General features: G+C 40.7%; 1 protein-coding gene across 1 annotated transcript in view; it reads left to right on the top strand.

The window, feature by feature from the left end:
* The window catches only part of epha6 (eph receptor A6), a 241,498-nt gene that overhangs the window by 50,117 nt on the left and 165,604 nt on the right, over nt 1–25,777 (top strand). The window contains exon 3 of the mRNA XM_034110395.1: nt 13,745–14,408. Coding sequence (XP_033966286.1) covers nt 13,745–14,408 — 664 coding nt within the window. The remainder of the gene's footprint in view (nt 1–13,744; nt 14,409–25,777) is intronic.

The raw sequence follows: 25,777 nt of genomic DNA, 5'->3' as shown, positions 1-25,777 counted from the left end.
AAGCAATACATTAAGATATTCTCTTCTCTCTTCTGTACCCTCGATGCCTCAACGTTACAGTATGCTGTATGTTGTTGTTCATCTCAAATAAGTGTAAGCAAGCATTATCTGTCGGAGAAGAAGTGGACTTAGAGAAAATTACGTCTTGGTTTTAGAACTGCAACTTGTAGATTCTATTTTGGCCTTATGCTGGTTATCCCCGTGTTTCTTTTACAAGAAAAATAGATAAGATTGGGAAGCAATGGTAAACAGAAAGTTACAATTATGATGAGAAAACAGTGTTTAAGGTGCAAGAGGAAAACTTTAAGAGAGCACCCAAACAGAACAACACCGTTGTTGCAATCGGTCAAACATAAGGTATTCCTAAGCAGTGGCTCAGTCAGTAGGGGCTTGGACTGAGCCGTAGGGTTGCCGGTTCAAGTCCCCGAACAGACTTTAAGGGGACATATCATGCTATATTTGAACAATATATTCTAGGGCCATACATATAAAGTATATAAATATAGTTTTCTTTTCAAAATACCAAACAGATCCTGCATTTTAGCCATGCCTCATTCGCTCTATTTGCTCTTTCCAGCACTGTTTTTGCAGGGGGCTTATTCCTTGAGCTGCAGTTGACCACGCCCCCCTGCAGGAGAGGGGAGCGTGCTTTGAGATCAGCTGCTGGGCTGTCAGAAGAGGGGGAGAAAAAGGGATCTCCGTCCTCCGTCCTCGTTTTATTCTTATAGAAGTAAGAAGAGAAGTAATAGGGCAGAAACCCTCCTTTTTACGCAGCGGTCCAGACATAGACATCAAACGGCGACACATATTCAGTGTGCAGTTACTTTGGCATTAGGGCAGGGATATCTAGATACTTTCCAAGGTTTGACATAATGAATTGTGCTACTTTTAAAGCAAGCAACGATGTTTTCAAATCTGTAATCAAAAAGCTCTTCAAAAAAAAAACGCACATTATCCCTTACATATGATTATATGAGTCATTATTCATTTGTTTTAAATCAAATGCTTGCCTCGGGGAGGGAGAAAAAGAGCCACAGCGGAGAATGAACAGAAGGGCAACCATGGCAACCATGCACGGGAAGTCTTCTTCGCTGCTTTTGTGGCAGACTACAGCGTCACTTACAGGCCTGGCATATGTACTACAGCGCTTTCGAGCGGCAATAGCCGGCCGTGGCCCAACCTCTCATTCCCCTGATAGGTGGAGAGTTGCCCACTAAGCGGAGCACCACTTTTGTGACGTAGAAAATAATTCAAATCTGGATCAGTCTGTATCAGATCTGTTGCAGCCCCTTTTTTAGAGATGTGGGTATAGAGGAAAAGAGAGAGGGTTTTATTTTCTGACACTTGGTGAGTTCTGACACACAAGGAACACTTCATGTATACAAGACGTACAAGAGTGCATTTTGCATGATGGCTCCCCTTTAAAGTATGGAGTGTGGACTGCTACTTGGAGAGGTCCCAGTTCACCTTCTGCCGTGAGCAAGGCACCGGACATGAAAGTGGTATTTGGTTAAATTATTAAAGGGCCCATGTCATGCTTTTCCGGTTATTACCCGTCCCCTTGTGTATGGCGTTACTATTGTGCCTCTATCCTGAGCACGCAATGAAACATGTTGAGCATAGAAAATGCGATTGAGCGCACACTTGAACATTTTTGAGCACAGAGAAATATATTTCTCTCATAAAACTCCTGCTCCGTGCGCAAGCAGACCGCTGCACGCGCTTCCTCTCTCCCCCGCTCGCTCGACCTCTCCAGCCTGTGCGCGCTCAGCTTTGCTGCGCTCCGCTCAAGTTGTCACAGCGTTACCACAAAAACCAACCAATCGGAGAACTCGAGAAGGTAAATTCTGATTGGCTGGTTGTCTCCAATCATATCTTCTATCTGAGATGAGAGAGGGATTTTCGGTTGCCATCAGGCTGTTGATGTTCTTATTACACATCTCTCGTATCGTTGACATTTACACATGCATTTACAGGACATGACAGACTCGGATGAAGAGAATAGTACGCCACAGTGTCAGGTGAGTTATACATTTCTAGTTTTCTGATATCACGTTATTGTTTGCAATGCCTGAGTTTGCTAGCCGGCAACATAGCTATAGGGGTAGTTTAAGCAAACAGCTAACAAACCGTAGCCTACATGAACCCTTCTGAGGTATTGATTACTTGCTGTAAGCATTAGAGGTGGCAGAATGACAAAACATGTTTCTCTCTCTATCACCATTTTGGGTTGACCAGAACCTGGACCAACTTCTGTTTCCTGTTCTACAATGGGCATAGAGCTTGCGTTAATTTTCAACCGGACAACTAAACAGATTAGGCTCGGATACCGGATAAAGTTAGCAACACACGTTATCCATGAACAGCCTATTAATCCGTTCTCTTAATGTTATTTCATCCAACGTTGTGGAATTAGAGAAAAGGGGCTAAACGTGCTTTTATCCGGGGTGGAGGGAGTTACATATTAGTTAAATATAACATTGGGGCGTGTGATTGTAGTGGGTGGAGGTGGTGAAATGAGGATATCCATTTTGGAGTTCAAGCTAGTATAATATAGTTAACGTTACATAATAATAAGGAAGAGAGCTATTTTTGTCATATATCGCTATTGATATGGATTTAGAGTGGATATTTAAGACTTCCAAACAGTACAGAGTGTTTTTAGCAGAGCCATAATGTCCTTTATGTTGATTAGTACCTGTCTGTATTATGTTGCAGCTCAGCTGATTTTGGATTGATGGCAAAGGGAGAGGGACTTAAGTGAGAGTGAAAACACAAGGTAAGTTTCAAATAGGTCAGCAATTTCCCATCCTATAGGTTGCTAGATGTATCTAACCCTCTCTCAGCACAAGAACCCCAGGGGGATTCAATGGAGCCTGAAGACCTGCAATGAGACCCTCACCCTGAGCCTGAGTCTCAACTCCCAGAGTTTTGCAAGCCTCTCCCTGTTCCTTATTTTTGATTAAACAGACATTAAGCTTCCCAATGGTGTGGTCTTTGTTTTGTGAAAAATATGATTACCTCACATGTTTTGTTGCTGTTGTTGTCTTTTGTGATAGTTAAATTGCTCCTGCTGACTTGAGCCAGCCATTCTTTCCTCCTCTCTGTGTCAGTGGGGAAACTTTACATTTGTACTCCTTTCTCTGAGCGCTTGGAGCAGCACAGCAAACCATGGGGGAGACGATATGCCAGGACAACACAGAGGAAAAGGCATGACATGCTATTCAATGTTTATTGAATTCCATTTATTTACATGGATGTTCCTAAAACAACACATTTAACATCATGCTGCTGCTAGTCCTTTGACTCATTGTGCTGTCAGTTGACAATCATTGATAGGCACCTGTGGGTCTCATGTCCTTTCTGAAAGTCATAAAGATTACATTAGTCATTTAGATTAGGTCCTCAATTACCAGGGGATTACTGAAACCACCATGAATTAAAGAAATGGTAGAAATTATTCTAATCTGAATTTTGAAACCCTCCTTCCCTCCCTCTAAATATATCAATACACATTAGGATATGATGTTCTAGACTACCATACAAGTTTAAGAAGATAATATTTGTTTTAAAGAAATCAAAGCAATAAACAGCAACAGGCTCTGTAACCAAGGAAACGTTAGCCTAACATGTATATGTTAACAGGTAAGATAGCTGTTCACACTATGTATATTTTCTACTTTTTGTAATGCTATGTTATTTCTATTTAAGATGTTTACATTTTCAATTGTTTAATTCTAGTCTTTTAACTGTCTAACGTACAATGCCTTGTCTTTTGCTGCTACAGCGTAAACATTTCCCCAATTGGTATCAATAAAGTACTTCTTATTCTATCTTAATCCTCAAATATTAGCACATTTTACAAAAAAAAAAATATCGATATGTTGCATACATATTGCAAATCAAAACCTTTATTGACCACTAATTACAAAAAATTGCATTTCTATCCTGTTATTAATGCATTCAAATCATAATTCAAATGGCCCGACACGAACTTTCCGGCAACTTTCTGAGTCTCTCTGAACCACGTGACGATGTGAAGCATTTTTGGACTTTCCGCTGTCGCAAATCTTCTCTCTACATGGCGCTGGACCAGCCAATCAGAATTGACCTTCTCGAGTTCTCTGGATACAAGCGGCCGAGATGGTGTTTCTCCGCAGGGTGGCTGGTGTCTCCCTTAGGGATAAGGTGAGAAGTTCGGTCATCAGGGAGGGACTCGGAGTTTGAGCCGCTCCTCCTTCGCGTCGAAAGAAGCCAGTGAGGTGGTTCGGGCACCTAGTTAGGATGCCCACCTGGGCGCCTCCCTAGGGAGGTGTTCCAGGCACGTCCAGCTGGGAAGAGACCAAGGGGTAGACCTAGGACCAGGTGGAGGGATTATATCTCTTCGCTGGCCTGGGACGCCTCTTGGGATCCCCCAGTCAGAGCTGGTTGATGTCGCCAGGGAAAAGGAAGTTTGGGGCTCTCTGCTGGAACTGCTACCCCCGCGACCCGACCACGGATAAGCGGGAGAAGATGGATGGATGGAGTTCTCCGATTGGTTGGTTTTGTGGCAACGCTGTGACAACTTGAGCGAGCGCAGGCAAAGCTGAGCGCGCACAGGCTGGAGAGGTCGAGAGAGCGAGGGAGAGAGAGCGCATTCAGCGGTCTGCTTGCGCACGGAGCAGGAGTTTTATGAGAGAAAATATATTTCTCTGTGCTCAAAAATGTTCATGTGCTCGCTCAATCGCATTTTCTATGCTCAACATGTTTCATTGCGTGCTCAGGATAGAGGCACAAATATAATGCCATACTTGTGTGTTATGTAGCTTTTTCTGCATGTAAACGGTCTGCAGAGTCACAAACCCTCACGGCCCCTACACACGGCGGCGTGCGTTGCCGCTTCAACGCTTCTGCCCATTCACTTTGAATGGGGTGACGTCACGATTCGCCGAACTGCATTGTGGGAGCAAAGCGTAGCTTCTCTCGAGGTGCTCGCTGCAAAAGTAGAGCAATGTTCTACTTTTGCCGCCTCGACGGAGGCGTCAGCCAATCAAATCCCTCGTATGTAAATCTGACAGTACAAGCAGTAGCCAATCAAACCGGGTGTATGTTGGGAGAGCCAGACAGCAGTTATTTCCCATATGTCAACAAAAGGAGGAGAAAATGATCGTGGCGGTAGGGAACATACAGGGATACAAAGCGGAGGAGCCAGGCATGGGGGGAGGTGGCAAAGACAGTGGGGGAAACTGGTAGGTTTTCGCTTGTTTGGGGAGTTTATATCCAGTGTATTTCATTTGAATGGACAGCTAGCAAGCATAGACAGTATATTTAGCCAGCATGGATGTAGCATGAATGCTTTGCTTTGTATGTCCGGGGCGGGACATTCATGTGGTTGGTTGTTGGTCGGGCTGCTCGCGTTGATTCCCCAAGCTCAAGACACGCCCACCGCCAAGCGGCAACGCACGCCGCCGTGTGTAGGGGCCGTCAAAGTACACCCTGTAGCGAGTACAACTCTAACACAGAAAAGACCTGTCTGCTGCCCCAGAACGCCTCGTTGGAGATTTCTCTTTTTCCATTGTTTTCTTCCTGGGTACATTGACGTGCCCATACCCAAATGGACCCATTGGACCAATCCGTGGAGCCGTTACGTCCGCGGAGCCGTTAGGACCAATCCGCAGACTTCCACACACACACACACACACACACACACACACACACACACACACACACACACACACACACACACACACACTCACTCACTCAATCTTTTCTCAGCTGCAGCTCCGCCGATTTCTCCTCCCTGAGACGGCGGGACGCGGCGAGGCTGTGAGTCGGTGTGTGAGCAAACACACAAACTCCCAGCCAGGCTGCGGGTGTGTGTGTGTGTTCGGGCTGGTTTCGGCCTGGGTTTCGCTGTGTCTCGCTGTCTCGCAGACGGCCACTAGGCTCATAAGGAGGGGGGGGCAGGAGCTCCAACAAGCCGTTTAGGACAGAGAGTGAATACACATACTATACAGAGATGCTGTATGAGAAACCAATGTGAGTTTGGAAAATTGCACAATATAAATCTATTTTAGTAGACCTCAACAATGGAATTATGATCAGTAGAAATGGCCATGACATGGGACCTTTAAGGTGTCAATTTCAGACCAAATAAATTGTTCAAGTGAAGTGGGAGGTAATTTACTCAACAGTCTGTTAAACCTGCATTAAAATGTGCCTCAGAGGAAATGCAAACACTTGAAGAGTCTTACTTTAATTGCCTTGTCTTTTCTGTGGTCTTTAAATCATGACCAGTATTCAAAATGATTTATTTTTTAAACACGCAAAGACGGTGCATATCAGCTCCAAACATCAGCCCAACGCGAGCTGTAAAATGTCACAAATGTAACTCTATCTTCAGTGCCCTCGGCTTTCTTCGAAGGATGGCTGAGGCCATGACCAAGAGGGTGTCACATTGTGAGAGCACCACAGGGATGACTGATGGGTGTGGGTGCTGAGGCTCCACCCTGCTGGCTACCCAGCCACTGTGATGGATGCAAGAATGAGAGAAGCACAGGGTCTTTGGATTTCATTTGCTCACCGCTCACTTGTTCCTATTGATTTAGGGGTGTGCTGGTGACGGCTGCTGGGATACTGTGTGTGTGTTTGTGTGGGTGTGTGTAAGAGTAATGTGGGTTGCATCTTACTTGTTTTTAATTAAAGAATCAGTCCCTTAAGATCAGTGACAAACAACCAGGAGAAAAGCTTTATCAAAATGCATCCAATTTAAAAGAAAAAGATGAGCATGCATTCTCTGGTACAACAACAACATCTGATAAATAACCGCAGAACCTAGTTTACTTGATATGTATATTACTTCCAATATGTTTGGATAATAAATGTATGTTGCTGCTTTTTAGCTGTGAGAATCATTCATTTGTTAGGCCAAATGTTCCCATATGGCAATTAGTAGTTATTTGTGCTACATGTGCCAAAAAATACATGTGGATTCATGAAGTTCCCCGAGACAAATTAAACCCAATGCATGAATTATAAAATAACAATTCGAACACTCACACTGGTTTATTCAGGATGTATTGTCCTTATTTTTTACAACAAAAAACAATTGTTGGGTGGGAGTGTTTCCTGGACCCAAAATAAGTCTTTCATTGTCTTTTATGTTACACCTACCTGACACACTGACCTCTAAACAGCAAAACAACATATCAAATATAATAAAGAGAAAGTGACTAACAGGAGTTCAACTTAACATGGACATTACTGTATATGAATGCATGCTGAGTACTTCCGCCATGAGGCTGGAAAATAGTGTGTTAATTGAATTTTGCCTGGGTGTCAATACAAAGGATTTATGACCTGTTCAGTATTGTTATGCAGGTTCTGTCCAGTGGCGTGCCAATATCCCTCATTGGAACGCCTTTAGTAATTGAATTGGAAGTCCTAAAGTACACAGTGAAAATCTATTTCCATAATTCTCCAATCAAAAGATTGATTGCCTTGTTGGCACTGTAAGACGCAATGACTTGCCAGATATTGACAAAATCCCCCAAGTTAAGCCCCACGTGTCCCTAATGAGCCCTCTATTGACCAACTTCGGACACACACACACACACACACACACACACACACACACACACACACACACACACACACACACCACACACACACCATCTTCACACTCGCACACAAACCTTTGTGTTCAAATAAAAAATCACTTCCCTAGTAGTCAAAATCCCCAGCCCAGTGATTATTAATATGCATGAGTCATAAACAAATACCAGAATAGTACATTTCATTTTTCAGTCCCACTTGTTTTTCTCACCTCCTAGCACTCTGTTTAAGTTTTACTTTCTTCTCCTTTTCTGTTCCTTTCTCATAAAGTCAAAGAGCTGACATCAAGTTCCCTAGTGAGCAAATACTCCATTCATCTATCCATCACCCTCATCCCTGGTGTGTGTGTGTGTGTGTGTGTGTGTGTGTGTGTGTGTGTGTGTGTGTGTGTGTGTGTGTGTGGTGTGTGTGTGTGTGTGTGTGTGTGTGTGTGTGTGTGTGTGTGTGTGTGTGTGTGTGTGTGTGTGTGTGTGTGTGTGTGTGTGTGTGTGTGTGTGTGTGTGTGTGTGTGTGTGTGTGTGTGTGTGTGTGTGTGTGTGTGTGTGTGTGTGTGTGTGTGTGTGTGTGTGTGTGTGTGTGTGTGTGTGTGTGTGTGTGTGTGTGTGTGTGTGTGTGCGTGTGTGTGTGCGTTCCTAATCTGTAAAGATGTAAACATTATCATACAATGAGCAGGTCTGACAGTAAATCTTTAAAAGCTCCATTCCTTAACCTGCCCGAATGGTTTCTGTCACTAATATAATTATGAAGTAATTATTTTATAGTAGGTCATAATACACTCTCATTCACACAGAGGGGCATTTGACGTTTAAATTGAGTTTAATTATTTGATTTTATTTGCAGTGGGGATTTTTCAGGATCGCTTAATGTTTAATTTTGATTGAGGGCAAGTGAAGTGGTTTATGACACTATTGTTAAAGTGCTGTTCTCAATAGGGCTCCAGGTTTCACAGTTTTAATAAAAGGAGCTCACCCCCGGGCCAGTTGCCAGTAAAACGACTGGCTCTGTTTCATGTGAGCGAGAGAGATGGCCTATAAGGGCCTTTTTCTCAGGCTGCAATCAATCAGTCACATTTTCTGACTGTTTTTCAATTATGCATGCTCAGGCTGGATGGCAAGGTAGTGAAGAGGCCAGGCAAGGTTTCACTTTAAGTTTTCAACTTTGAAAAATAAGTTCACATTAAGATTACAAATCAGCAACACACACATACAATGGAGCGGCTCGGGTCCTGTCAGGGTCGGTGATTTCTAAGGAATAATGTCGCTGAAATTACCCTTTTTATTTGTCGTCAATTAAGAGGAAATCAATTTCATTGCCTGCAAGACAATTTAGATACACTCAATTCCCAGCTGTTGTAAAGCAAAGCTGCAGAGTGACTTATTAAAATTGCTGACACCACATGCTTGACATTAACAGCTAGCTGACATGATGCAAAGTCCTGGAGGCTTTTAGTTCGGCTGTGAATAGTTTTTAGTTGGTGTTTCAAGCAGCAATTTGTCCCTATCACGGTGGATTGTTTTCCCCCTTTGGGACAAATCACTCTGATATCTCTGCCTCTCTATCTCTGTCTCTGGCCACAGTTTATCTGCAATGGCATAACAGCTCATTCCATCGCCTCCTAACTTTATAATTATCTTGTACCTCCTGATAAAACGCTCTGCAGCATATTGCGCTGTACATTCTTAACATGTTTTATTTGTTATCTTTGTCATCCTTCACAGGTTATTGACATTGTCTTCAATCACATGCACAGATCAACTTGAATCCCTTCAGTACAGATATAAAGCAGCAATGATAAACCAAGATATCCTGAGTAGATACTTGAGGTTAAGTCTGACCTTGCTCTGTGTTTTTGTGCACATGTGAAAAGCCTTTTGTTCAGTTTCTAGCAGACCTAACAGTCACACACTTGCTAACAAAGTCTTTGCTGTTACTCAGTGCTCTGACATTCACTGCTATTTGAGTGAATGGGGCTCATTGGCTTGCTTGGTTGCCTTTTAGCAAGCACTGTAGGAACATAAAGTTTAACTAGACACTTTACATCACTCTTCACCTTTATGTCATTGGTGCATAATAAACTAAATTGAACAAATCTAAACTTAAAACATGTATTGTATTTGGTCTAAAGTGATCTTGAATCAGTGGTATTGATTCTCCATCCCTCAAAGCCATTGCAACATCTTTGTTGTATTAAACACTTTATCACCAATCTCAGTTTGTCTGTGTCTTCATGAAAGACATGCTTGTACTTGTATCCATACAAATTCATGATGACCTTTTTACAATTCCCAAGTCAAGTCTCCAATGTTAAATGTCAAGCATTTTCTTTTCAAACCAAGACAAGGTATTTTCCTGTATAAATTCAATTCATCCAGTAACACTCCTCAACAGTAGAGCTTACCATTGTTAAGAGAAAGGCTTCTGGCCTAATACATTGCTGATACATCTTTCCTCCTTCAAACACCTTTGTAGGTCTAAAGCTGACTTAGTGGTCAAATCAGAAAAGGCCTGAAGGGTGCATTGAATTGGCACGTTTAAACCTTTGCTCAAGTGCCATGGCAAGAAAAAGCTACAGTAAGCATCTGTGTAGTCAAACAAAGTAACAGTTTAGGGGAAAATATTGAGCAATTATACGCACCCACAACTATTTTAAATTATACATTTCTATGAAAAAAATATATATGACATTAAGTAGATGGAAGAAAACGTAGGTACATTTGTAAATTAGTAATATGGGAGATAAGCTGACCCTAAACATTGAATACGAGTGTGACATTTTACAAACATTTGAATATTCAAGATCTATTTATATGTTTGTATTAAAAACGTTTGCAATGTGTGGTCCTGTAATGTCGAGTTTCCCTGATCTTTAGAGTATATATTTTTATTCAAGCATTACGTGGGCCATTCCAGAATTGGAGGACAATTTAGACACCAACATTTTTGAAAAATGAACCTTTTATTTTATAATTTGTTTTTATGTATTTAGGAAAAACAGATAATAAACCATCATAGTAACAGGGTTGAAAGTAACAGGGTTGAAAATCAATGCTAATTTGAGCTTTAACCTCAGGAATTATTGCTACAGTAGATGTAGCATGTAATGCTACTTTCAAGGCAAGGACAAACTTGGATATCTAATGCAAGAAAGATAACTTTGAAATTAATATGCTTTATTCTGATAATATCAGTAACAGGGTTGAGTGGGTCAGAGTGCCACACTCTTTTAAGACTGAAAAGATTGTAAAAATATGAAAAATAAAAGAGAGGACTTAGTTTTGGTCTACCCATGGCACTAGCACATGGCTTGCTGATGTCACTTCCACTGTGTCATCTGACTTACAGTTTGTTCACTTCCTGTGCCAATCTAAAAAGGTTTGGGTAACAGGGTTGAACGCATGTTGAGGGACACACCTTCTGTGCAAAATTACTGTTATCTAAAAGATGTTTATGATTTAACAAATTGATTTTACCATTACAAGAGACATATATCAATAGAATAATACTAAAAAAAGTAAATAAAATCCCTATTTTAAATGTTATATTTGACATGCAGGTTGGTCACCAAGAAGCCATTTTAGTGGATGTCCGAGAGCTATTTGATCATTTAAATAATATTTTGAAACCACTTTTTCTACAACTTTATATACATTTTGTCTTAAGACAATTATGTTTAACACAACAAGTGCATGTTTTAGCATTTAGAAATGTCCTCCAATTCTGGAATGACCTTATTTTACCTTAATTTACTGCAGTTTTCTGTATGCCCAACACATTTAATTGGTTATAGTCTCATGCATGATGGGCAATATCACATCTAATCAAAATCAATTTGTTTGACTGTAATGCGACAACTACACCTTGAGGGAAGAGCAGATTCAATCCTGTCGTCTTTGGATGATTGAATTAGATGTTATTAAAAGGGATAATGAGTATGTGAAAGCAAACATTAGGCTTTGATTACTACTCTCATCAAGAGGTAATATTAAGCTAAGTGCAAAACAGCGTATTAAATGCACAAAGCTTATCAGGCAAAGCGTGTAGGTAAATTAACCAGCAGCCCTATCGCAACTCTCAGTGCTGTGTTTGCCTATAAAGTAGTGGTTTTACAGCCATTAACTACAATTGGAATCTCTTCTCTCTGACCAGAATGGGGATGTGGTGTGTGGCTATTTGTGCCTATTTGCATAGAGTATGTGTGTGTTATGTAGTCGGTTAACTTTTTAAAACAAAAATAATAGTGCTGTGAATGTGTCGATAATTAAAAGCTCCATTAATTTCAGTCCTTACCTTCCACTTGCATCATTTGGTTGTCCCTGTGAAAACATGTTGATTATAATGCGTGCCTCATACCAGGAGACACTATCGGGTCAAAAGTAATAGTTGTATATATTTTTTTTTGTAACGATTCGTTAACCACACTACAAGCTAAATGTTTTTTTATAACAGCCCTAAAATAAAGCACACACAAAGGCAAACCCTGCAGCTTGTGGAGGGTCTGATGCTGCATTGTAAGCAAAGTGATTTGAGAGCCCTTTTTCCCAGGCAGGTAATTTGATTCTTGGAGGTCGATGTTGGCTGGTGTTGGGGGTCGCCCATGTAGCGAGTCCCCACTCTAATAAAACCAGAGAGCCGTGCGGGACCAGGAGGCTAAAAACCCCCATTAACTTCTCTCCCATCAACATGGGGACAGGTGACCTCATGACCCTGCAAAGCTGCCTTACGCCCCCATCATGTGACCTGGGAGCTGCAGAGCTGATGACTAGGCAGCTAAAGTCAGACGTTATTTTAAGAGAACACCTGAAGGTATAAGGGAAAAATAGACTCTTAGTTTTTCCATTTTTTTCCTGCCTGTGTTGAGGATAACATTTTGTGAGCAAAATGGCTTGACAACTAACCATGATTTTTCTCATTATATTTAAATAAAAATGCTCTTTGTAGTTCATTGACCAACAGATTACTTCCACTGTATTTAGAATAAATAATGGCTGAATGTATTTGAAGCATTTTGAAATTAAAATGTATTGTCCATTGGTCTATTCTCGTACAACAGTAAGGATTGACCAAGTGGTGGAAGGAGAATACATTGAGGCCGGAGAAAATAATTTAGCCATTGTATGTTTTATTTGATATTGCAAATCAACAAGCTGTCCAGGTTGTTTTTTTGTTCAACTTAAACAATGAGCTTCCCTTTTAATCTATAGAGATATTCAAATAAGGCACAAACTCTATTTATTACAATAATGGTCCTCATATATCAGGAATATTACTTGTTTAGGGTATTTAAAAGATCACTCCCTTAAATAAAGAAAACCCCCCTCTATTCTCTATGCAAAATGGTACAGCCTGAATTGCCTCTGTAAAACCCAATGGAAGCTCTCATTTCCTATTGGGCAGATTGGACACATGACCAGCAGGTCAAATGGATGGGAGCTAATGCAAGACATGTTGTCAAATCACAGATTACCAATGGATTAACTAAAATTGAATTTACTTCTACATAGAGTGAGTGCTTATTTTACATTAAGAATGCGAATGACAATATGCCAATTGAAATAACTATGAATTAGTTATGTTAGTGGGTTAGCATGCTATACCCACGTGCTCACAAGTTAGTACCGTGACAACCACCTCCTGGCTAGATATACACTGGATTAGTACATTTACTCTGTGGAGGGGTAGTTATTTCGAAACAGTCAAAGGTGAATGTGTATTCCTATTGGGACTGATGCACTAACATTTGCTCACTTTAATGCTCTAAAAAAAAATAACTGGTCGTGCTTTTTACAGTATTACGGGTTCCACAGATGACATTTTTTTAATGGATTTTGTTGTCAAAGCACTTAAGATATTCATTGCTATCTGGATGTTAAGAGCATTCCATGGAATATAACAAAAAGTGTATCTCGAGCCGGTTTCTCAAACTTACCTACCCCACCTTTAAGTGCCATAATCAGAACACAATACAAATGTAAAAAAACGACTCTTCTTATTCTTAACAACAGGGTGCTGTTTATTGTCCATCAAATTCATATTGAACAGTTACCTGCTAGGGTCAGAAGAGACTTTGGGCTTATCACTTAATTACTATTGTTTGATTGAGTAATTGCTATTCTTTGTTTTTCCTTCTTCCCCTCTTCTGTCCTCTCTTAAGTGGGATGCCATCACAGAGATGGACGAGCAGAATCGGCCGATCCATACTTTCCAGGTGTGCAATGTGATGGAGCCCAACCAGAACAACTGGCTGCGCTCCAACTGGATTTCTCGACAGGCCGCCCAAAAGATCTACGTGGAGCTTCGCTTCACCCTGAGGGACTGCAACTCCATCCCTTGGGTGTCTGGCACCTGCAAGGAGACTTTCAACCTCTTCTACCATGAGACTGACGAGGCTCACGTTGTCAAATTCAAGCCCCAACAGTACACAAAGATCGACACCATTGCTGCTGATGAGAGCTTCACTCAAATGGACCTCGGAGATCGCATCCTCAAGCTGAACACTGAGGTGCGTGAGGTGGGACCCATGACCAAGAAGGGCTTCTACCTGGCATTTCAGGACATTGGTGCCTGCATTGCCTTGGTTTCAGTGAGGATTTATTATAAGAAATGTCCGTTCACGCTAAGAAACCTGGCCTCATTCCCGGACACAGTGCCTCGTGTGGACTCTTCCTCTTTGGTTGAGGTGAGGGGGGCTTGTATTGAACATGCTGAAGAAAGAGACACACCCAAACTGTTCTGTGGAGCTGATGGAGACTGGCTGGTGCCCCTGGGAAGATGTGTCTGCAGTGTTGCCTACGAGGAGTTTGATGGCTCTTGTTCTGGTGAGTTTTTCAACCTTTTTTAATTGTATTTTGCATTTTACTCATCAATGCTATTCTTGCAAGCCTACTGAGAAAAGTGCATTTGTAATCGAAACTGGCCATGGTTTTTAGTGTGTGGAGCTTGTCTGTTATATGGTCCAACTAAAAGGTTTAGGTTTGTCAGAATACAAGCCTCTGATACAATCAAGCCTTGATGGTTTGACAAATATGGGTAGACAAACAGTGTTGTATATGTGAGAAACAAAACTTTAAGACATAGTCAGGGTTTTTACCCAAAATAAATGATGAATGCTTTTTTCTTTTAGCGTTAACCAAAAATCACATAAAGGGTATTCGATTCTTTCAGAATGTATCACTTGTTTTTTACGGTTCCAGGATTTCTTCCTCTATTTGCTACTTAACAACTACGGTGGAATGCACTGTCGTGCAGGAAGCTGATTTTCCACCGTCGTCAAATGTAGCTTTTTCATATTATTTATCTTCCCCCAATTGCAAACATTACGTATGTTTCATCCTTGTGTAATTCAGTCTTCTGTGTGTTCCCAAGTGTTCATTTAATCTTGTGTCAGCATGGTACGACAAACAGTTTGAAATAGTAACCTGACCAGGAAGACAGCCATTTATTTTGTGTACGTGGTGATGCTTCAGCGAGTCAGATAGATAAGCAATGTGGATAGATGAAGTGGCTGATATAATATCTACAAGCTTCATTTACATTCACCTCATGCATTTTAACAATGTGTGCAACAACCTCAAATCATATAGGTATGATGTATTATATGTTAATGGGTGTCTATCTTTCCACAAGCCCATATATTCCATACAACTATACGTACGTATGGATTGTACTACTATGCTTTCATACATCAACCGTTTACAAAAGCAAGTTTTTAATCAAGAGGGAAGCTTTAATTTTCCCTCTTCACTCCCTCCTGTTCCTCATCACCGCTCCTTCATTTTTCTGTTATTGCCTGCTGCTAACTCTGGAGAATAAGATGAGATCTCATGTGAGGGGATTAGAGTGTTTTGGGCTGTAAGTGTTATGCCGGAGAGCTCCCCTGATTCTGTCTTAAGCGATATTAGTGAGTGTGTGTGTACGCTCGCACGCACAAAAAGATGCATGCCTATAAATATATTTGTAATCTAAAATATCTTGTGCTTGTACCAATATGCATTAACACTTTTTCTAGTTTTGAAATACATTTTGTTCTATAATATTCAATTGACTTTTGTTGGACATTTGTCTTATTTTGTATTGGCCTTTTGGATACTGCAAGGATTCCAAAGAGATCATTTCCCCACGGCTAAGATGCACTCAGCTGTAACTGTGGTGATAGCACAAATCTTAACAGTGTTATCGGGAAAAGCAAATGCTTGAATGAAACCCTTTTTGGGTTCATATAATTCTCCAAAACAAATAAAACGACTAAAGTTTTGATCTTATTCATTTGTGCTGGAAATGTTTGGTCAACATATTGCTTTTGAAATGCAAAACCTATAATCTTCAGTGTGTTTATGTAATTTACACGGAGCAGTGCTTTTTTCATACTGTGACACATAGTGCTGTTGTGTCCAGCCTGTGACAGCCTCCCAACAACTGTTGTGCAATGAAATATTGGGCTACTAGTCATCTCGAACCGTCAGCTTAAAAAAGAAGGTGCGATACCGTTCCGATAAATATCAATAATTTCAAACATGGCGGGGAAATTCCTTCGACTCGTTTTGAAGTTTTGGGGGAAGCCGGAAGTGACGTCAATGCGGGAACGCTTCACTGTGCGGCGAGAGAGCCAAACACTGACAAAGTGTGTTGTGTCATGTGTAGAAATGGTGAATTACTGAGTTTAGGCACGTTAATAACGTTGTAATGAAGTTGACTACAGTATATTCATATTTGTCAGTGCTTTCATGTCAATTCGGCGAACATAAACATAAATGATCGTGGTGAAGATGATGATTACATTAGGATTAAAAATCGGTAGTGAGAGCTACTGAATTTCCTCCCGTCGGATGTGATATAAAAACAAATCGATTGTTTTTGTAGTTGTAAACTCAAGTGGATGAAACTACATTTATTAGTGCTTTCATGTCAATTCGGCGAACATATGATACATTAAATGATCGTGAGGATGATGATTAAAAATCGTTTGTTTGAGCCGGTCTGCATTTTCCTAATGAAAAAACAAGTAGTTGTAGTACACCAACATGGATTAAACGTGTGGTTTTTTTACCACAATGTTGGGGACATTAATGGATAAAATGCACGGATTATGATTATTATTATTCCCACTCCGATCGGGACACTAGGTCCACCGTTTCCCCGCAGCGAGGCACCCCCCGTTGACAGTTTACATGGGCTGGGGCTGGGTGCCCATCGGGACGAATCCCGATGGGCCGGTACCGAAGTGGGCCGGTCGGATAAGTCACTAGCACATCCCCCACTCCCCCCGTTGACAATTTACTAGCGGTACCGAAGTGGGCCGGTCGAGAGTCCCGGGATGATTTTTAGTCCCAGTCCACCACTGGCTACATGACCGTATTATCGCCCATATTGACGCACCTAATTCCTAAACTTCTACCGATCCTTCAGCCTCATATGAGCTCTCAGACATGTTCAAACTTAAACTGTCATCGCTGTCTGAGCTTGCTGCTGTGTGCGCCGTCGTGCGTTTGCATGCAGATGCTGGGATCCTGAACGGTGCAGCTGGAGCTCTTGGCCGCAATTATGTCACACATAATTTGTCGGGATTTGAAGAATCCCCAAGAAGATCTAGAATATGGTCAACATTGAAGGGCAGATTAATGGTTATCAAAGTACAAATATCCCAAATCAGTTCAGTAACGGTTTCAAGGGGACAATATTTACTAAAAATGGATGGGTTTGGATGATGGGTGAAACCCATGTCACAGGTTCTTTAAGGTCCAGATATCAGAAGTCTTCGTATAGGAATTTGTGCTGTGTGTGTGATTTATATACTGAGAAAAGGTGTCTGTCCGTGATCGTGCGAGCATCTAGGAATGTTGTTGTGTATATCAGTGGTCCAACACCTGCTGTCCCAGGAGCTTCCATGGTGTGACAGATTACCTCGGCTGGCTTGGTTCCAGTTTGATTCTGAACCCTCTGATATGAGCTTTGGGTTATCGCTGGTAGTACCACTCACTGGGAATGCTATAGTGCAAAAAAAACGTACGTTCATGAAGGCCCAACACAATCTCTCTTTAAGCCATGTACAAGCCATTGAACTGCTTTGTTTTTGTAAACTGTGTTTATTTTATGGTAGATAAATCTGCATTCTACAAACATCCAAATGTACTCACTGAAAACCAAACAAGGGCTTCATTCACCGACTTATCAGCTGGATAAGGCCGTAATTCACACTATGAGGGGCCGTACAGGCCGTAATTCATACTGGTCCTCTCACACACGTACATTCTCCTTTTACATTCATATATTTTCACTCTCATACACATATATATTTACACTCACACATTCATACATGTTGCTCTCATATTATCATATTTCAATCCACACATTCATACATTGTCACTCACATATTTATACATTTTTCACTCACATATACAAGTGGACCCAAATACAGTGTTTCATCTATATTGGGCTGCCACTTTTTTTAATCTAAAGGCTGTACTCTTACTTCACTTTTACCAGAATGAAGTAGACAGACAATAGATTGTAGAATTAGCCCACGGTGGATGACACAGTCCTATTTTGGTCCTCCCCACATCACTCCAACAGCGTCTCCAACTACAGCCTTGCTTAGTGCTGTTTTGAAAAATGATTTCAAGACTATTCAGTGCTCTTCTCCCACCATCCAGAACCAGATGTCCTTGTACAGTTGATTACATTTCATCTTGTGGTATGGGCCGGCGCGGCTCCCCAGCTGCACTCACAGCTGCAGCGCAATCAACGGGCCAGGGGTTAAACTGCAGCTGTGATTAGAGCTGGACTGTACCAAAATTGTTACTTCATGTATGTCTGTCCCTTTTAATATTTGTCCCTATTTGTATTTATAATTGTTGGTTGACAAAAAATTACATAGGATGAATTAACCGGATTAACCAATTAACCAAGATTTTTATCTTTCATCCTGTTCTTTATCTTTTTATATTTAGATTTTGGGTAGTACCAAATTAAACCATCACCACTGTGTTCTGCAAGCGCTTTATAAAAGGCAGGAAATTGTCCATTATTTAAGTATTTACCTTAAATATGTCTTGGGAGTGTTTGTCAGTTCTGATCTTTGCGATGTTGAACAATAAGCAACCACAACTTGGTCACCTTTCAGTATCTCTTTATGCCCTACAAAAACGTGCCTCTCCTCCTCTCTCTTTTCTATCCATCACTCTTTGCTCTCTCAGAAGCAGATTTCATCTCTTTCGACTCCACTTCGAGCGATAGAACTATTAACAAAGCACTTATATACTAATAAAGGACTGGCTTACCTAAAGCCAGTTGAGTAGCACTTGAAATGTTTTTGCTCTATGAAGCCTGATGTACTTATATGATTCTGTTTTCTTCAAGTTTGTATTTTGTTGGTCGAACGCACTTATTGTCACTTTGGATAAAAGCGTCAGCTCAATGCAATGTAATGTAATGTAATGTAATTTCACAGTTGGGTTAAGTTTAGACCTTTAGGTGTTGTTATGGCATTTTGCTGCAATGGCAGCTCTGAAATGCAGCCCTTGTTAATTGTTCCAGGATTCAAACAAGCGTTGTTATTAAAAGCCTCCGCACAAGGTACCAGTGGAGTGCCTTGGGTATTGAAGGAGAAAAACTGAGGTGGCTGGCCAAGCTAATGCTTCAATTCCCAGTTTACTACTGATTTAAATGCCTCGGCTGATTGGATAGGAGAACAATTACTGGTGTGAATAATCTGTAATCTCTGTAAAATACCATTGTAGATAGTTTTCTTTTAAAGCGCAACAATGACCTTTGTGCTCCTCATATCTGGTTGCTTATGTGTTATGTGATTTAATGTTCATGCTGCTCCCTGTAAGTCACAGGTGAAAACAATGTAACTGTTAATGCATGTTAAATAGAGGAAATAATTGCTGTTTTCTATTCTGAAAATGTTTAATAGCAGGGAGGCTAAATGTTGAGCAACATTCCATATTGTCATTCTTTAATTACAACAGATTCATGTGAATTATTAGAATATGAGGTGTGGGCCAAAGTTCTCCTTAGGACATTACTCTGTTCAGGCCTCACACATAGTGTTGCAGATAGGTTTGGAATTATTTTTCATTAAATAACACCGCATACCAAGCCAGAAAAACAACTACTCCAGTTCTGACTTGCAAATGTTTATTTAAGAAAAAGATGAGTCTGAATTGTACATTCAAGGCTTTAGCTCCACTGCGTTAGGAAAAAAGGCCATGCTCTCGTCTCCACCCAGCTAAAGCCAAATGATATATTTCTCTAACTCAAACCCAGTGGTGTTCACAATGGTACTTTCATCTCCAATCATTTCCTGGATGGAGTCAGAGTCAGTGTGCTGCTGTAAGGCAAGGCAAGGCAAGGCAAGGCAAGGCAAGGCAAGGCAAGGCAAGGCAAGGCAAGGCAAGTTTATTTATATAGCACTTTTCGACGCAGGGTAATTCAAAGTGCTTTACAAAAAAGAAATGAAAGACATTAAGCATTAAAAAAGAAAAGCTAATAAAATAAACATTAAGGAAAAATACATGGATAAAAGTTACAGTGCAGTCTAAAATATGAATAGTTCAATTAAACATTACAAGAAAAAGTACATGGATAAAAGTTACAGTGCTAATAAAATAAACATTAAGGAAAAATACATGGATAAAAGTTACAGTGCAGTCTAAAATATGAATTTAGACAGACTTTCTTCACCATATTTTCACATCACACTCCTGTAAGGCTGAAGTTAATCAAATCTATCAGCTAACAATAACCCCAATAACCCACATCTCAACTGGCATGCTCCTCCGTTTATAGACTCAGGCTGGCAACCTCTTCAGTTCAGTTCACATTTCTTGTTTTTTTGTTGTTCATGATTTCCATTTCACAAGGATTTATATCTAAAACAACAGAGTTTATGAGACTCATTCATTAAGCATCATATGTATTTATGTTTTTATGAGTTGGCCTTTATTTTGTTTGCTGTTTATATGAGAACGCACACGATGATGAAATAAACAGTTTGTTCATGATTACCCTTGACCATGCAACAACATAGTGTTATTTTGTGTTTTATATTTACTGTGGAGGGACTCTGGTGTTTGGATGGATGCAATGAATGAATGAATGAAAAGGAGACATGCAGAGGTGGAATGAAACTCCAGAGTGCTCGTCTCATTCTCTTCTACTGACTGATGTCTTTAGAATGTAACCGCATCCAATCAATGACCAGTGAGTGATGTTCAGCACAGCCAAGTCCAACACAATAATTCCTCACAGCAATACCACGTGTCAGGGACTTGTGAAGGGCCATACACTTTGACAGAAAAACTAAATGTGGAGACCATGTTCTTGATTTCAAAATACTGGTACAATTCCTGAGTTTCTCCTCTTGAAAATGTGTGTCTTTGTATCCCTCTCTCTTTCCCTTGCAATCATTCTCTCTTGCTCAACCCATCTTTTTGAAGATGATGGCTAGTTCTCATGCTCCACATCTGACCCTTTGATGGTCACATTGCTTACTGGATAGTGGTGCTCAGGTACCTATGTTTAATAGAAGCAATTCATTGTTTTGGCCGATATGGACACACACGCTCACACTGCTATAGGGCCATTTAGTCCCCATCCCTGCACCTTAATGATATTATCAAATAGTTGTTTGTGTTCTTTATCTTACATTTTAGAGACCTAAACTAATTCAAAAAATGTATGTATATTTTATTTATATAAATCTTATAAATTCTTTTTTGAGAACTTGTGCTTTTGCTTCTTTTAATAGGGGTGATGCGATCGCCTTCAGTGTAGCTCATTCATTTCAGGATGGATTGAGGACCATGAAACTTGGCTGTAAGGTTATATGACCGTATCATTTCTAATTGGTTCTCATTAATCAGTTAATTAGCACAATGTCCATCCATGGAGGTGAAATTAAGTGCTATTACTGCTAGCCTTGAGGCCATGCAGTGTGTATTGGGATTTAGAGAAATATTCTGGAGTTTTGTAATATATTAATTACTGATTTGATTATGTTGCATTATATTAGTTAGTGTATTTTTTAAATGTAGCTTTATAAACAATGTTTAATATATGCACATTCTCTCTAAAGAGAGGAAACGGACTTAGAGAGAAAGCGCTGAGGGAGACAAAGAGCTGCTTCTTTTTAAAGCATCCAGCCCTTTCACAATTTATCTCCATTAAGTATTTTTGTGTCTATTGTTACAGGTGGTGGTGAGCATTTTTCTTTGGACTGTTATATGAGTGTTTTGTTTGTGTAGTCTGCACCTGCATATTCTGTTTAATGTGCGCTAGTGGATATACTGTGTTGCAGACTAAAATTGTGTGTGTGTGTGTGTGTGTGTGTGTGTGTGTGTGTGTGTGTGTGTGTGTGTGTGTGTGTGTGTGTGTGTGTGTGTGTGTGTGTGTGTGTGTGTGTGTGTGTGTGTGTGTGTGTGTGTGTGTGTGTGTGTGTGTGTGTGTGTGTGTGTGTGTGTGTGTGTGTGTGTGTGTGTGTGTGTGTGTGTGTGTGTGTGTGTGTGTGTGTGTGTGTGTGATCATATTACAACATAGATATATTGTATAATATAAACCTCCGCCTCGTCCTTGGCAGCACTCCAGGCAATGTCTAAATAAAGCCCTACACAGACGCACACATACACAAACAAACCCTAAAACATCAATACGAGCAATCTTCAATGTTAATGCAAGAGGACGCCTTGCTACGACTGAATGATTGACACACACTCACCCTCACTCCATCTTTTCACATCCCTCCATCCCACACATTGTAAGACAATCTAGCTGATGCTGTTACCACTGAGTGGCAGCAGGTCTTGTGTGTTTGCCTGGCTCGGTGTAAGAGCTCTCTGCAGTGCTATGAATAATGTAATCACAGTGTTTTTGTGTGTTTACTTGTATGTGTGTGCACCAGCCTGTTTGTAGCTGGGTGCTATTTGTTACAGTATATACTGAAACTAAGTGGTTCTCCTCTGTGTTAGGCTGGAGCAAAGTCAGAGTAAAATATTTACATTTTAAAATAATGTCGCACCACACAAATTGAGAATTACCGGTACTACGCACGTCCTGCGGTAACCTAATGGTAAATACCACCAAGGAATTGCTCGGTTGGTTATGGAATTGGAAACTCACGGTTTGCCACATTTTTTGGGCCGTCCATCCTGAGATCACAGATCAATTATGTCATTCATTTAAGATCACAATTTATCTCTAAATAATGAAGTGCACTTTTTTTTAAAAGCCCAATTTTTGATTTTGACAATTTGACATAGTCCACCATGGCACTGGAAGCACACCTGCTGTCTAAAGTGGTCTACAGATAGGTAATTGAGCAGCTAACAGGAGCAGCTGTGTTAATCTTAATTGGCATGCTGGTATACGCGACCTGAAGAAAGTTCCACTTATAAGACATTTTCAATTACAGCATGAAGACAGTCAGACAACAATTACAGCACATATCCTTCAACCTGTCAGCCCTCCAAATGAGATGTCTCACACACACACACACACACACACACACACACACACACACACACACACACACACACACACACACACACACGAGGGAGGCTGCACGGGAGAAGATGCACATAATGAATCGCGGGAAACACACAGACACTGAGACAAAGACACACAGCCAACAACACACAGCAATCCTACTCACATTTTTGTCGACAACATATGACGCAAACAAATGCCTAAAATCCACTCAAGCATTCACATCAGAGTAGTAATGCAAGAGACAACATGTTTCCCTCACAAAACATGCTGGAACAAACACACACACACACACACACACACACACACACACACACACACACACACACACACACACACACACACAGGGAGACGCACCAGGGGGCTCGGGCTGGTATCAGCACAGAGCTGTTTACAGATGGGCCACACTGCAGGGAGACACTGACATTTCAGAAAGGGATGGCTTTAGTTTAACAAGCATGGCCCTTCAGGCTTAATTGGGACTGTTGAGAGAGAGAGAGAGAGAGAGAGAGAGAGAGAGAGAGAGAGAGAGAGAGAGAGAGAGAGAGAGAGAGAGAGAGAGAGAGAGAGAGAGAAAATATATATTTCTGAAGGACCTGTCTCTTCCTCAAAGGCAGGGTCTTACAGAGCCTGTAACACGAGTTTCCCCCATCATCCAAACCCATCAATTTGAGTAAATATTGAATATTGAAAACCGTTACTGAACTGATTTTGGACATTTGTACTTTGATAACCATTAATCTGCCTTCAATGTTGACCATTTTCTGGATGTTCTCGGGATACTTCAAGTCCCGCTAAATGATGTGTGACGTCATTGCGGGCACAGCGCTCCAGCTGCACCGTTCAGGATCCCAGCTTCTGCATGTAAACGCATGATGGCGCACACAGTAGATGACAGTTTAATTTTGAACGTGTCTGAGAGCTCATATGAGGCTGAAGGATCGGTTTATGTTGTATCTGTTAGAAGTTTAGGAATGAGGTGCGTCAATATGGGCAATCATACGGTCATTTTGTGGACTGGGACTAAAAATCATCCCGGGACTCTCGACCGGCCCACTTCGGTACCGCTAGTTAGTTGTCAACGGGGGGCGTGGGGGATGTGCTAGTGACTTATCCGACCAGCCCACTTCGGTACCGGCCCATCGGGATTCGTCCCGATGGCCAGTCCGCCACTGCACCCAGCCCATGTAAACTGTCAACGGGGGGAGCCTCGCTGCGGGGAAACGGTGGACCTAGTGTCCCGATCGGAGTGGGAATAATAATAATAATAATCCGTGCATTTTATCCATTAATGTCCCCAACATTGTGGTAAAAAAAACACACGTTTAATCCATGTTGGTGTACTACAACTACAAAAAGCATCGGTTTGTTTTCTCATCAGGAAATGCAGACCAGCTCACTTCCGGCTTCCCCCAAATCTTCAAAATGAGTCGAAGGAATTTCCCCGCCATGTTCGAAATTATTGATATTTAACGGAACGGTATCGCACCTTCTTTTTTAAACTGACGGTTCGAGATGACTAGTAGCCCAATATTTCATTGCACAACAGTTGTTGGGATGCTGTCACAGGCTCTTTAAGTTTCTTCATCCAGAACCATGACTACTCTCCCTACATATTTAATACTCTCAGCAAATTACAACATGTATCTGAAGACATGTGTTGGAGCCATTTGAACTATTTACCTTTAACCTTATTATTATTGTTTGAGTAATTTTCTGATGTTTTGGATTCTATTTACCTAATTATTTGATTTAGCCATTGACTGGTGTGAACTGCAGTCTAACCCTAATGTCCTTTAATGTGCACTAAGGCTGGAATGTGGCAATATATGTGGACAACAATAAGGACATGTGGGATGAAGTTAAATTGTTAATGTTGGTTTTCTACATGAAGAGATGCAAAGTTAAAACAATCTCCAAAATAGTTTTTGAAAGAAATTGAGGCGAGATAGAACCCACCTGAGGACTGTTCTTTTTTATTTAAAGGCCCTATCATTAAACTGAGTTTTAAATACATATGTATAGGTTATCATTACCTGAATGTTTTTCCTACAGTACGGCTGAACTTTAATGCATGGCTTTCTGTTTGTTGTTTACAGTCACTGTATTAGCCTTTGCTTCTGTAGCCATCACAAATCATATAATTGAAAGCTCTTTGAACACCAAGGGTATGCTAATGCTATTTCCCCTGAGTTGTCATTAAGCTCAGCGTACAACAGAAAGGCGTGGAGTTTCCCTACCAAAGGCTTGAAGTGGCTTAAATTATGCCCGGTATAAATGGCTGCTGTCAGAACACTGCTCTGTCACTTCATCCTGGCAGTATGCGGAGTGAATAATAATTCTAATGTAAAACATGCATTAGACATTATTCCAAATTAAACATTAAATCTGACACGTGAATAATGTTAAAATTGATCAAACTGACAACACAGAAGTAGTGGAAAATATACGTTATATTTAATAATACATGATACTGGAAGTTATTGATATTTAAAACCATATTTTACATAATCTAAAACAGGTATTGTTTATATTTGTGTCAGAATGGTAACATAATGGGGCCAATGTTGGACTCCTTTAACTCACAAAAATGCAATAATTGTTGTTATCTTTTACTTTTGTCTTTTAAAAGCAGAGTTTCTCATTGTTATACCCATAGGCAAATGTAATGATTAAGAAGTCAAATATCCAGCTGTAATTTAAA

Source organism: Pseudochaenichthys georgianus, chromosome 21 (genome assembly GCF_902827115.2).
Source record: "Pseudochaenichthys georgianus chromosome 21, fPseGeo1.2, whole genome shotgun sequence".
In the NCBI taxonomy this organism is placed as follows: Eukaryota; Metazoa; Chordata; class Actinopteri; order Perciformes; family Channichthyidae; genus Pseudochaenichthys; species Pseudochaenichthys georgianus.
This window is presented reverse-complemented; position numbering and strand designations above follow the sequence as displayed.